Below are 14,857 nucleotides of genomic sequence, written 5' to 3'. Positions count from 1 at the left end.
GCTGTCCTGTCCGCCGCGCCGGGAGGCGGAGCTTCTGCCGCTGCTGTCAGTCACTGCTGAAGCCCCGCCCGGCAGCAGCGCCCCGTGACGTCACGGCCCTTAAGGTGCCACGGAGTGAAAAACGAGCGCTAACCTGTGGCTCCACCAGCTCTCTCTCTCTCTCTCTCTCTCTGTACTGGGCCAGTTTGGGGTGTATAGGTAATTGTACTGGGCCAGTTTGGGGTGTTGGGATAATTATATTGGGCCAGTTTGGGGTGTATAGGTAATTGTACTGGGCCAGTTTGGGGTGTATAGGTTATTGTATTGGGCCAGTTTGGGGTGATGAAATAATTGTACTGGGCCAGTTTGGGGTGTAGAGATAATTGTATTGGGCCAGTTTGGGGTGTATAGGTAATTGTACTGGGCCAGTTTGGGGTGTATAGGTAATTGTATTGGGCCAGTTTGGGGTGTTGAGATAATTATATTGGGCCAGTTTCGGGTGTATAGGTAATTGCACTGGGCCAGTTTGGGGTGTATGAGTAATTGTATTGGGCCAGTTTGGGGTGTAGAGATAACTGTATTGGGCCAATTTGGGATGTAGAGATGATTATATTGGGCCAGTTTGGGGTGTAGAGATAATTGTATTGGGCCAGTTTGGGGTATAGAGATAATTGTATTGGGCCAGTTTGGGGTGTAGAGATAATTGCACTGGGCCAGTTTGGGGTATAGAGATAATTGTACTGGGCCAGTTTGGGGTGTATGGGTAACTGTATTGGGCCAGTTTGGGGTGTATGAGTAATTGTATTGGGCCAGTTTGGGATGCCGGGGTAATTGGACTGGTCTGGGAGGGTGTGGCTGCCTGGCCTGGGCTGCTCTGGGAGGGCGTGGCTGCCTGGGCTGGTCTGGGAGGGCGTGGCTGCCTGGGGTGGTCTGGGAGGGCGTGGCTGCCTAGGCTGGTCTGGGAGGGCGTGGCTGCCTGGGCTGGTTTTTCCTACAGTATTTGAAAGATCCAGCTGGAAGAGCTGACCAATAGAAATGTCCATAAACACTTATAGATAATCTCACTGCATTACTGCACACTTTATGTGTGTTTTGTGTTCTATGGTGTTGATTAGCTGGTCTGAAGGTGCTGAGGATGATAACTAAACTCCCCTCCTGCTGATGTGGGTCGCTGCACTGTGTGTGTGCGTGTGTGTGTGTGTGAGTGTGTGAGAGTGTTTATAAGTGTTGGTCGCAGGTGTGTGTGCAGGTGCTGAGACAGCAGACACAGAAATAGCCGTGCAGAGAGAGAAACACACTCACTGTGCTGTATTATGTCCATATTTAGCTGATGAAGCTGCGAAAGCTCAGCAGAAAGAAACAGACATAAATACAGTCCATAATCAGTCAGCAGAACCCATAATAGCCTCGGCCCGGCGTCCAGAGTCCACTCTGACTCTCAGCACTTCCTCTGTCCGAAACCCGCCACTCAGGTGGAGCGGCAGTGAAAGAGAGGTGTTAATGGAGCCGGAGCCAAATCCTGATATCAGCTCCAACGAGCTAAAGCGCTATTATGTGCTTCTTCTGGCCTTCGGCTAAGGTCACTACAAAAGAGTTGTCCATTCAGGCGTCCGGCGGCGAGTGGACGAGTCAGATCGGCTCTGCTAAACACACCAACAGTCCCGAAAAGGGAGCTTTATTTACGCGAATTAAAGAGAACGTAGTGTACGAACGAGTTCTCTCAACTGCTCTTTTATTTTCATCAGAACCTTTTTGAAAAGGGTTCTGTATAGCACTGCAAAAGGTTCTTCAAGCTTGATATCGTAATAGTAGAAGAACCCTTTTTGGTACTACATAGAATCCTTTTTCAAAATGTTCTTTACAGAACCATCTACAACACAGAGGGTTCTTTGAGTGTTCATGGTTCTGGTTTATATAGAACCCATTGTGAAAGGTGTTTATGGCTTGGTGTATATAGAACCCTTGAAAAAGGTTCTATATAGAACCCTCTACAACACATTCTCCAGGACTATGAAGAACCATTTCATGGGGATTCTATATACACCAAACCATGAACACTACATAGAACCCTTTCATGATGCAAACAGCTATTTAATCATGCAAAGGGTTTTTGAGTGTTCATGGTTCTATGTAGAACTATTTTCTTTACTAAAAAGCTCTTGAAGAACCCGATTTTTAAGAGTGTATATAGAACCTCTTTGAAAAGGGTTCTACATAGCAACCAAAAGGGTTCTTTTATTGTTACAAGCTTGACACCCTTTTTAAAAAGGTTCTATATAGATCCATCTACAGCACATTCGTCAACAATCTGAAGAACGCTTTCATGATGCAAAGAACCATTTAATCATGCAGAGGGTTCTTTGAGTGTTCATGGTTCTGGCTTATATAGAACCCTTTTGAAATGTTTCTATATAGTGTAAATAGTTTGGTGTCTATAGAACCCTCGTAAAAGGGTGAAAGGGTTCTTCAGATTGATGAAGAACGTGTTGTAGATGGTTCTATAAAGAACATTTTTTCCATACAGAACCCTTTTCAAAAATGTTCTATGTAGAACTATCTACAACACATTTCCATCAATCTGAAGAACCATTTATTGAGGGTTCTATATATGCCAAACCATGAACACAGCAAACCATGAACACTATATAGAACCCTTTCACAATGCAAAGAACAGTTCTTTCAATGTTCTTGGATCTATATAGAACAATTGTCTGTACTAAAGAACCTTTCTATCTTTTTAAGAGTGTATATAGAACCTTTTTAAAAACTGTTTCTATGTAGCACCAAAAATGGTTCTTCTGTTGTTTTAAGCTTGATATTGTAACAATAGCAGAACCCTTTTTGGTGCTATATAGAACCCTTTTCAAAAATATTTTGTATAGAACCATCTACAGCACATTCTCCATCAATCTGAAGAACCATTTTTAACCCTTCAATAATGCAAAAGGTTCTTTGAGTGCTCATGGTTTTATATAGAGCCACTTTCTTTACTAAAGAACCCTTGATGAACCATCTTTTAAAGGGTTTATAGAGCCTTTTTGGCTACATAGCACCAAAAAGGGTTCTTCTATTGTTATAAGCTTGATATCGTAACAATAGCAGAACCCTTTTTGGTGCTATATAGAACCCTTTTCAAAAAGGTTCTATAAATGAGGCATGACTGTTCTTACTCTGGGAAAAAGAAACATGTTCTCAGTCTAATGTTGAGTAAAGTTTGGTGGAGGAGGGATGATGATATGGGGTTGTTTTTCAGGGGTTGGTCTAGAACCCTTAGTTCCAGTGAAGGAAATCTTAATGCTTCAGCAGAACCAAGACATTTTGGACAGTTGTACACTTCCAACTTTGTGGGAACAGTTTGGGGAAGAACCTTTCCTGTTCCAGCATGACTGAGCCCCAGTGACCAAAGCAGCTCCATAAAGTCATGACTGGGTGAGTTTGGTGTGGAAGAGCTTGACTGACCCTCACAGAGTCCTGACCTCAACCCCATCAAACACCTTTGGGATGAACTAGAACAGAGATTGAGAGCCAGGCCCTCTCATCCAACATCAGTGTCTGACCTCACAAATGCTCTTCTGGATGAATGGGCAGAAATTCCCACAGACTCTCCAACATCTTGTAGAAGCTTCCCAGAAGAGTGGAAGCTGTTGTAGCTGCAAAGGGGGAGCAACTCCATATTAATGCCTATGGATTTGGAATGTGATGTCCAACAAGCTCAGACTGCAGGGCTGGACGCTTAATCGAATATTATTACGATTTTGGCTTCCAGCAATTATGAAAACAAGACAACTGAGATAAAACGATAGTTTAGCAGCGATGCTCTCGTTTTGTCTTGTGTTATAAATCCTTACTTTCCTTTACAGCGATGCGCTTTCGCCCCTCCCTGAAAGCCCAAACTCACTGAATCTGTTTTTATTTATTAGTTTTGTGTATGTTTGGTGTTTTTCAGTAGGTTGTGGAAGTGAACTACAACACAGTTCATCTTATTTATTTTGGTCTTTATTTATTTATTTATTTATTTAAACGTACATATTTATATATTATACATTATTTAATATTTGTTTTTTGTTCTTCAGTTGAATGATGTTCAAAGTAAATTTACTGTTAACAAGCAATTTATTTATTTATTTAATGTAGTTATTTAATAATTTTGTTTATTTATTTATTTAAATGCATATATTTGTATATTATACATTATTTATTTATTTTTTTTTTAACATTTGTTTTTGATTTGCTTTTCAGTTTGTGTTTAAAGTTCAAGGAAATTCGCTGTTAAAAAGCAATTTATTTATTTTATTCAAATATGTTTATATTTTTTACATTATATACATTATTTATTTGTTTGTTTTTGTACGTTTGTTTTTATGTTTTTCAGTTTAATTATGTTTAAAGTTCAAATACACTGTTAAAAAGCAATTTATTTAATGTAGTTTATATTTTTTAATTTTATTATTTATTAGTTATTATTATTTGTTTATTTATTATTTATTTAAATGTTTTTATTCATACATTATATGTTATTTATTTTATTTATTCGTTGTTTTTTTCAGTTTATGCTTAAAGTCCAAATTCGCTGTTAAAAGGCAATCAAAGATGCTTCTAGAGCCACGAATAATCGTGTAAATAATCCTGATCTCGATATTGACCAAAATAATCGCGATTATGATTGCTGCCCAATCATATTACAGTGACGGTCAGGTGTCCACATACTTTTGGACACATAGTGTACATCAGCCATACTGTTCCTCTGAAAGTCCCTTTAAAATCTGCGGATTTTGTGACATCATCAAACACAGAAGCACTGAGGTGAGGTGGAGTCTCTCGGCTCTGTACAGGTTTATTTAGTAAACACACTGTGGAACACGTAGTGCAGCATCACGGTGGTGACATATACATAGAAAACTATAGTGTCTCCGTTAGAACCCGCAGAACCTGAATAGAACACTTCCTGTCTAACACACTCACACAGACTCGGACTAAAGCAGGCCCCGCTCTAATTGGCTAACGTGGACGATAAGGCAGTGTGATTGGTCCCTGTAGACGCTGAGAGTGACCTCGTGGTTTCAGCAGGCAGCTGATTGGTCTGTTTAAGTGTAGTGGGCGGGGCCTAGCATTTACAGTTGTATTTACACAGAGGCAACGTTCAGCGTCCTCGTTAAATCAATAAACCCCAATTAGCACATTCGCTAATTAGTGTGAAAAGGCTAAAAGCAGGCGTGAGTCCAGCAGCACATTCAGAGCGTTACACTAAAATCAGCTTCTAATGTCGTATAAAATAAGCAGGATATGCAAAACAGCAGGAACGACTGTGGATATTGAAATGGTAATGGTTCAGGAGAACGAGGGGGAACTCCACCCATTTTTCAAAATTCCACCATAATTTATTGGTTAAGCTGTAAACAGAGTGGTTCAGAGTGGTTTGGTGTGAAACGCTCCGTTCTAGATAAACTTACTGAGTCAGAACTGTCCACAGTGGTGGTGATAGGAACCAGACGTCCACCTCTAAAAGCTCCCTCACAGAAAGTTACTACATGAAATGGTTATGAATTCACTGCCTGATGACTGAGACTGTTTTATGATCGTTTAGAGAACTTAAACTCCATTCATGGTGGAGGGATACATGCAGGGCGCTGTGAGGCAAAATAGTCCCCAAAGAAAACTTATCATTTCAGATTTTCCACTATTTTCCATCATCAACACTCCATATAAACTCAGAAGACTCGTGTAGGTTCACTGGTGGTTCTGGATGGTAAATAAAATGTCTATATTTGTGTTGTAGTCATGGTGACCCCTGGTTCCTATCACCACCACTGTAAAGACATCTGAACCATTTCACACCAAACCACTCTGAATCACTCTGATTACATCTCACACACTGAATTATGGGGGATTTTTGAGAAATCAGTGGGACTGTATGTACATTAATGTAAAAATATTTGAGTGAAACAGCAGTAAAACGTAAAGAGACGACAAGGTTTTGATCCGACAGCGATGACGTTCGTGTGGTAGCGTTGTCGGAGAGTCTGATGGCTAAAAGAACACAACAGAACATCACTGTGAGAGAGACAGTGAACACTGGGCCTCGTTCTCCAGTCTCTTCCTGAGTGTGTTCCTGATAAAGGTTCTGAGAAAAAGTCTACGTCAGATTCATGACGTGTTCTTAAAGCGCAGAACTGTTCTCACCTTCGTGCTCTTGAGTGTGTGTAGATTCTGTTCTTACCTAAGAACGAATCCCACATAAGGGAACATTGGTGAGTCAGAACCTTCGTCAAAACTGCGTAAGTGGGTTAAAGAAGAAATTTCTTCGTATGGACGGTTGGTGAACGAGGCCCAGTGAGCTGATGAGATCGACAGATCAGCAGTGCTGAACCTGTGGAGACTCAGTACTACTCTCTCTCTCTCTCTCTCTCTTTTTCTCTCTCACTCTTTCTCTCTTTACTCTCTCCCTCTCTTTACTCTGTCTCTTTCACTTTACTCTCTTTCTCTCTCACTCTTTCTCTCTTTACTCTCTCCCTCTCTCTCTCTCTTTACTCTGTCTCTTTCCTCTCTCTCACTCTCTCTCTGTCTCTATATCTCTCTCTCTACTCTTTCTCTCTCTCTCTCTCTCTCTCTCTTTACTCTCTCTCTCTGTGTCTGTCTCTATCTCTCACTTTCCCTCTCTCTGCCCCATTATATCGTTTCTCTGCCCTTTCCTTTCTCTTTTTCATTCTCCCTCGTCATAAATTTTCCCTTCTCTTTCCTCTCACTCTTTTATTGTCTCTCTTCCCCCTCTTTCCTCTCTGCCCCTCTTTCCCTCCCCCTCTCCTTCCTCTCTCTCATTATTTCCCCTCCTACGTCTCTCTCTCTCTCTCTCTACTTACTCTCTCTCTCTCTCTCTCGTTGCTGCCACATTCTTTCCACATTCTTTCCTCCACAGTTCAGTGAAGTTCAGTAGTGTTGTTGTTACTGTGCTCCACAGTCGTGGTTCGGTGAAACTTTCACACAACTTTTGCAAAGTACAGGAAACTACGGCTGAAAATGTAAAATAGATATAAAATTATTTTTATCATAAAAAAATAAAACATAAAATGCACTGGCCACATATCAGTTACTCTCCTCAGTGTATTACATTCAGTAAATAAACAGTAGTTGTGTAATAAAATGTGCAGAAGTGTCTCTGTGGGGGATGTTTTCACGTTTTTGTGCTTAGAACGTCAGCATGTTATTTGACCGGGGCGCACAAACTTTTGCACACGGCTGTCAGTGCTGCCGGCGAAGATTTTACACGGTTTGAGCAGGAAAATATTGTCATACGGAGCTCGTTTAGCTGGCTGGCTTGCTGGTATGGAAGACTGAGGCACCATGACAGTGTGTTTTTTATGCTTTGGCGTAACGTCGAATAAAACCAGCCAATCAGACTGTTTACAGCCCCAGACATGAAGCTACTGCTTACGCTAACCGGAATAATCGAACAGTGCAATGTTTTAACGGCTTCGTTTAAATTGCAGCAAGTTGTGTGAAAGTTTCACCAAGTAACGTCAAGAAATATGCACGATATGTTGAGCGATACAGTCAGTAAGTGGGCGGGGCTTCAAAAGAACTTGTCGTCGATGCGGAAGTGTGGCCGCGTGACGTCGTCGGGGTTGATGAAGACGGAGATGGACTTCCCGGGGTTCTCCGTCACCAGCTGCTGAAGCTTCTGGGCGAGGCGGTGATCGTGGGCGGCGTCAGAGGTGGGATCCGAGGCAGAGTCAGAGGGTGTGGTGGGCGTGGCCTGGGGGAGGTGGGCGGTAGAGACGCTGGAGTGCTGGATGGCGCTGCGCAGGTGCTCGGCCGGGTCGGAGCGGACGGAGGAGAGGCGGCGGGCGTGCAGGACGGCCGCGGAGTCGCTCAGATGCTCCAGCATGTTGCGCTGCGGGATGAAGTAGTTTGGACACGCCTTGTTGACCAGACAGTGCTGCAGGTCGTCCAGCAGGCCCAGCAGGAAGTGGGCGGAGTGGTCTTCCTGCGCCAGGTAGGCGTGGGGCAGTCGGTCGCAGGCCCACAGCATGAGCGAGCGCAGGTGGTACGGACTGACCGCTTTGGGCCGCGACAGCAGCAGTTTGCTGATCAGCGCCTTGCAGGCCTGGAAGGCCTGCATCAGGCCGCCGGAGATGCACTTCTTCAGCTGCACCTCGCTGCGGGCGAACGACAGGCGCCACTCGTTCTCCTTGCAGCCCACGGGCGAGCAAGTGGGCAGCAGGTAGAAGCCGCTGATCACCTCCTCCTCCGTGATCTTGCCGTCCCAGAAGTGGTTCTCCATCAGCCAGCCCTGAGCCACGGCCGGCCAGCCTTTGAAGGAGACCACGGGCACCACGTCGTACAGGACCCGGCTGCCACCTGCCGCCAGGACGATGGAGGTGACGGTGCCGCTGTGCTCCAGCTTCTCCACCCGCGGCGTCCCTCTCTGCGGCTTCCGGCCTAGCTCTCGCAGGACTGAGCCCACCGCCTCGTGGAACCAGTCAGACACCAACGTCGGCGAGAAGAAGTAGTTGTTGACCCCGCTGACGTCGGGCTCAGTGTCCGTGCAGCAGTCCTTCCACCTGCCCACGGTTCCCTCGTGGAAGAGGGGAATGTTAGCTTGCTAATGACACAACATGCTAACAAAAGAGCTAAGATTGACTGCTGGTTGGGCAACATTATGGTACGAATTAGTAGGGCTGCAACTAATTACTGTCCTGACTAATTAATTGACTAATTGAACAATTATATCCTCTTTTATTTAATTAGAAGCCATATCGCCCCCTACACTTCCTGCAGTGTATTACATTCAATCGTAACCATCATCAACTTATCACTGCAGTCCTACTAATTAGTAGTAGTAATTAATACTTTGAGTAGAGTAAAAATGTAACATGACCGGCTACAAACGAGTCTGGTCAGCTAACATTAACGTTAGCGCTAGCTAGCAACACAAAACTCAGTCTTACCTCGTCAAAGAGCCGCAGGCTGAGCCACGAGTGTCCCGGCGCCGAGTGCCGCATGTCCAGAGTGACCGGCTGGTTACGGTCGTGAAGCTTGAGGGCGGGCACCAGGAGGGTGAAGTCCACGTCGTAGTCCGTCCCGCGGGCGTACACGCTCAGCTCGTCCAGGTCCATGTCCACCACGCCCTCCCGCACGCCGCCCGACAGCAGCAGGTACTCGTTAGCCACTGGAAGCTTCTGGTCCAGCTTCTGCACCATGCCTGACCACAGGAGGACCGGACAATACACAATTACTGCGGGTCACGCCGTGGGTGGGATAAACCAGGCATTTATAGCCGCAGAGTAACGTAACTTCATAATAGAGCCCAAACGATATATCAGCTGGTCAATACTGTCAGCCAACATCGACAATCCGCAGTTTTAGCACAGGTGGACCGAGATGGGAATTGTGGGCCGATGTCGATGTCCAGTACTTGTCTCCCGATAGTGAAACACAGTCATATATAAAATGTGGGACTATGGCCCAGTCCCATTTCTTCTTTCTTCGTCAGAACTGCTGGACTATTTAAGGTGGAACGGGAAAGTTAGCTAGCTAGCTACCGAGGCATTATCATGCTATTGGTGATTTTTTTATGCTTGTTATGAAGAAAAAGACCATAATACACTGAAACTACATTAAACTAAGATAATACAGTGGTTATCGTAATTTTTCTCGTAAAAATTCGTAAAAATTCTCACACTTGTGGGTTTCTTTGGTTTCTTGTTCTTGTTTTCCTTTATTTCCCATAACTCTCTGTTTGGAGTCTCTGAAAAACCTCCGTTTGGAGGGTCATGTAGCGCGAACACTTCACCTACCCCTCTATCTCAACAAGAATCGGGACACCCTACCCCTAGACGAGAACCCTGAAAACGGTGGCATAGGGCTGAGTGGTAGGGGCGAGGGGTGAAACGGGACTGGGCCTCAGTTTATCTGGATCAGCTTTGCAGAGAAACATAACATTTTATTTGTTTATTTGAGTTATAAACACAGTAAAATGAATGACATGCGGGTATTTTAGAGTAGCACCTCAGCATCACGTAAACATTCTGCTCTTCTGGAGTTCAACACACACATCACCACATATCAGCCTGGAATATCGAGGGCCGTCCAAACAGATTGCCTCTCGTTTCAGCCCTGACTACTTCCAGCCAATCAGAACAGAGCTCATTTGCATATACAGCAAGTTTTAAAACATACGTGTCACTCCCCCGAGTCCATATACAGAAACTAAGCTGCACCAACAGCCCGTTTGAAACTCACGTCACAAAACCAACTCATTTACATATTCAACCTATAGCAGTTTGGCCCCGCCCACTCACCGTGACGTTCTAAAGAGTGTTTCCGCCCACTTAAGATAAGAGGTGTGTCTGAATGAGGCGCAGCGCAATCGGAACAGAGCTCATTTACATATATCAGTCTTAAAGGCACGGTAACTAAAACGGCCTGTTGAGTTCTGAGGGGCACAGAGAGGTCCGGAATAATTGGATTCACAGTTTTTGATCTCACTCTTTAAAAAGAAGGTTCTTCAAGGGTTCTTCAGTAAGGATAATAGTTCTATATAGAGCCATGAATACTTAAAGAACCCTTCGCATGATTAAACGGTTCTTTGCATGGTGAAAATGTTCTTCAGATTGATGGAGAACATGCTGCAGATGGTTCTTTATAGCACCATTTTGAAAAAAGGGTTCTATAAAGCACCAAAAAGGGTTCTTGTATTGTGATGATATCAAGCTTGTAACAATAGAGGGACCCTTTTTGGTGCTATATAGAACCATCTACGGCACATTCTCCATCAGTCTGAACCATTTAAGTGTTCATGGCTCTATACAGAACCATTTTCATTACTGAAGAACCCTTGAAGAACCATTTTTAAGTGTGTATTTTTATAAACGTGGCTCTGCTTTGTTCTAAGTTGTCAGATGTCCGAAAAAATGAATATCGTGACACATTGTGCACCGTAAAATCCGTCCTGAGGTATCGTGATATCATATTCTGCCATATCGCTCAGCTCTGACCACAGCAGTGTGATTAACACAGCGGCGAACCGAGAACAGTAAAAGTACTGGACTCTGGACTGTGATGATGTCATCACTCAGAACCTCGTGATTATATAGGCCAGCACACGCGTACGGCTCAGGCTATTTATGGCCAGAGGCAGCCGCACCCCCCCACCCCCACCCTGCCGCACCGAGAGTCAGAGTGGGTGTGTACTGAGCTCTGCTCGCTCTCTCTGTCTCTCTCTCTGTGTCTCTCTCTCTCTCTCCATCTCTCTCTCTCCCTGTCTCTGTCTCTCTCTCTCTCTCTCTCTCTCTCTATCTCTCTCTCTGAGAGTTTCTGCAGGTGCTGCTGCTCCAGCCTGAGAGCCAAACTCAAACTTTACTGCTTTTTAAAGCTCAGAACCCAAAAACTGCTCCTCCTGATGCTGCAGCAGCAGAACCCAACCAGCAGCACCCAGAACACACACTGCTGTAACTTTACATCATCAGGTCAACCTGAAACACCAAAACGGACGTTTTTTTACCTTTTAGTGCAAATGACTTAAAGGGGAACGCTCCGTTCTAGATAAACTTACAGAGTCAGAACTGTTCACAGTGGTGGTGATAGGAACCAGACGTCCCCCTCTAAAAGCTCCCTCACAGAAAGTTACTACATGAAATGGTTATTTACTGTTTTAATGTTTCTGTGGCATCAAATCCATTTCAAAATGCGCAAGCGAGGAAGAACTGCTCTCGCGCGGGAGGAAGAACTGCTCTCGCCAGAATGAAAGACAGAATTCAGTAATTACAGGCAGCGTTTCGGCGAGCGCCACTGTACTGGTGTGCTCTGAAGATCGTCTTCTAGAGTGAAAGCCCTGTTCCAGGTTTTTTATATGCAGCAAAGCTCTGACAATCACTCACAGCCAGCCAATCACAACACAGTTCCAGATATCAGTAATGACCAATCATATGTCAGATGCGCAAGAGTAGTTTTCTCATGCGTTACAGTAGTTTTCCTCACAGGCAACATTAGTTTTCCTCACGCGCAAGAGTGGTTCTCCTCGTGCGCAAGAGCAGTTTTCCTCACGTGCGCAAGAGTAGTTTTCTTCGCGCGAAAGAGTAGTGCAAGTGCATGAAAGTAGTTCAGCTCCGTCATCAGCACCATTTGCCTCCATTTAGTGACCTTTTGTTTGACCGTTGTTTTGTCCATAATGTGAAAACCCAGATCAATCGCTCACCAATACTGTTAATAAAGTGATTTTTGCCGTTCACGGTTTTATTGGTTTTTGGTATTGGTGTTGCATCAGCGACCTGATTGGCTACATTCAAATTGGCGAACCAATCATAAATAAGCAGATTTAAATTGAGGTTTATTATTGTTGCTTTCACTGCTCGAGAAATCAGCAAATGGTTTTTATTGAGTATTTGGCACTAAATCTAATTTTGCTCTCTTTATAATGAAAGATGCAGTTGGTCAGTTTCTACAAGCACTGACGATAAACACCATGTGATCAGAACAGCATACTGTATTATACTGTGGCATAATTTATCATGATAACGATATATACTGTCATACTGGCACTGTTACCTGGCAACAGTAGCCTACTCTGAACAGACTACCTGCCGGTGGAAGAACTTCCTTTACTGCAATTATTAATTATAACAAACTATTGAATATTTGAGCTCTGCTTCACACTGTGTGTTAAAATCACTGTAATGTGTGACCTCACACGGCCTACTGCTTTGTTTAGAACCTTTACTGAATAACTCTAGAACATCAGAAGATCATGTTTAGAAGAACAGTTCTAAGTTATTCTGTACTTTTTTAGTTCCTTCTACATCAATCACTTTCATAACACACTGAGTCTCTCTCTCTGTCTATGACTCTCTATCACTCTCTCTCTCTATGTCTGTGACTCTATCAGACTTTATATCTCTCTCCCTCTCTCTATGACTATCACTCTTTCTATCATTCTCTATCTGACTCTATGTGTATCTCTCTCTCTCTATGTCTAAGACTCTCTATCACTCTCTATCTGACTCTATGTCTAAGACTCTCTATCACTCTCTCTATCATTCTCTATCTGACTCTACGTGTATCACTTTCTCTCTCTCTATGTCTATGACTCTCTATCACTCTATCTGACTCTGTGTATCACTCTCTCTCTCTATGTCTCAGACTCTCTAGCACTCTCTCTATCATTCTCTATCTGACTCTATGTGTATCACTTTCTCTCTCTCTCTCTCTATGTCTATGACTTTCTATCAGTCTCTCTATTATTCTCTGTCTGACTCTATGTGTATCTCTCTCTCTCTATGTCTAAGACTCTCTATCACTCTCTCTATCATTCTCTATCTGACTCTATGTGTATCACTCTCTCTCTCTATGTCTAAGACTCAATCACTCTCTCTATCTGACTCTGTGCATCACTTTCTCTCTCTCTATGTCTATGACTCTCTATCACTCTATCTGACTCTATGTGTATCACTCTCTCTCTCTGTCTCAGACTCTCTAGCACTCTCTCTATCATTCTCTATCTGACTCTATGTGTATCACTTTCTCTCTCTCTCTATGTCTATGACTTTCTATCAGTCTCTCTATTATTCTCTGTCTGACTCTATGTGTATCTCTCTCTCTCACTCTCTCTCTATGTCTAAGACTCTCTATCACCTTCTCTATCTGACTCTATGTGTATCTCTCTCTCTCTCTCTATGTCTATGACTCTCTAGCACTCTCTCTATCATTCTCTATCTGACTCTATGTGTATCTCTCTCTCTCACTCCCTCTATGTCTAAGACTCTCTATCACCTTCTCTATCTGACTCTACGTGTATCTCTCTCTCTCTCTCTCTATGTCTATGACTCTCTGGCACTCTCTCTATCATTCTCTATCTGACTCTATGTGTATCTCTCTCTCACACACTCTCTCTCTCTCTCTATGTCTATGACTCTCTATCACTCTCTCTATCATTCTCTATCTGACTCAATGTGTATCTCTCTCTCTCTCTCACCCAGTACTGAGAAGATGAAGTCCTTGGCCGTGTGCAGCTCCAGCGCGCGCTGGTCGTCATGCTCGCGCTGCTCGTGCGCGCCGAGCTCCGCTATGAGCCGCTGCAGCTCCCGCAGGCGCGCGCCCGACCTGAAGTCCAGCAGACCGGCACCGGGAGCAGAACCGAGCCGCGGGGAGAGCGCGCGCGCAGCCATCGCACGGGCAGCCGCACTGCGCATGCGCGGGAATGCAGGAACAGGGAGGGGTTCGGATTTAGTAAACATGCGGTGAAGCACAAAGTCCAGACAAAACAAGAGCCTCACAGACATTACACAACGAAGTGTGTGTGTATATATATATATTTATATATAATTTGAAGTAAATTAATTGTAAAATAAATTAATTAAAAAAGAAAAGAAAAGAAAAAAAGAAAAACAAACAAAAACACACAGTTTCACCTGTAAGTCTGCATTTTATTCCCCTCCTGTGTAACTATCTCTTACAGTTTATTTAGTTTATTACTCTTTTACTTTTTTAATTTTGACATTATTTTGTAGTTTTGTCCCCTTCAGTGCTCACACTCTTCTCTGTGACTCTTATTCTGTGAGTTACTTCCTTCCAGTGTTCGTGCTCTTATTCTGTAGTTTATTGCTCTCCATTGTTGTCACTGTGGTGATCAGACTCTAGTGATCAGACCCTTATTTTAACATTTGTTCCCCTTCCCCACACTCTTATTCTGTAGTTCAGTTGATCCTCACAGCTTTTCCTCTTGCTCGTGTCTACAAGTGATACCAATCCGTCTGTCGTTAACAGTGTTGTAAAAATATGTTTTATTATTTTATTATATTTTAAATATATATTTAGTTTTTTTTGACGTGTGAGTTTAAATTCTGCATTTGATTCTCCTGCAGGGCGCGGACTTTTATTCTGTCGT

At 43.7% G+C, this 14,857-nt stretch overlaps 1 protein-coding gene across 1 annotated transcript; it reads right to left on the bottom strand.

Moving 5' to 3' along the window:
• Window positions 1-6,778: 6,778 nt before the first annotated feature.
• On the bottom strand, window positions 6,779-14,162 carry LOC118798559 (protein MB21D2). Its single transcript, XM_036557942.1, has 3 exons — window positions 13,946-14,162; window positions 8,925-9,178; window positions 6,779-8,551 (listed from the first exon to the last, which is right to left on the bottom strand). The coding sequence occupies exons 1-3, from the start codon at window positions 14,160-14,162 to the stop codon at window positions 7,547-7,549; spliced, it is 1,476 nt and encodes a 491-aa protein (XP_036413835.1). The 3' UTR covers window positions 6,779-7,546.
• Between the last annotated feature and the right edge of the window lie 695 nt (window positions 14,163-14,857).

This window comes from Colossoma macropomum, unplaced genomic scaffold (genome assembly GCF_904425465.1).
Source record: "Colossoma macropomum unplaced genomic scaffold, Colossoma_macropomum, whole genome shotgun sequence".
Classification (NCBI taxonomy): domain Eukaryota; kingdom Metazoa; phylum Chordata; class Actinopteri; order Characiformes; family Serrasalmidae; genus Colossoma; species Colossoma macropomum.
This window is presented reverse-complemented; position numbering and strand designations above follow the sequence as displayed.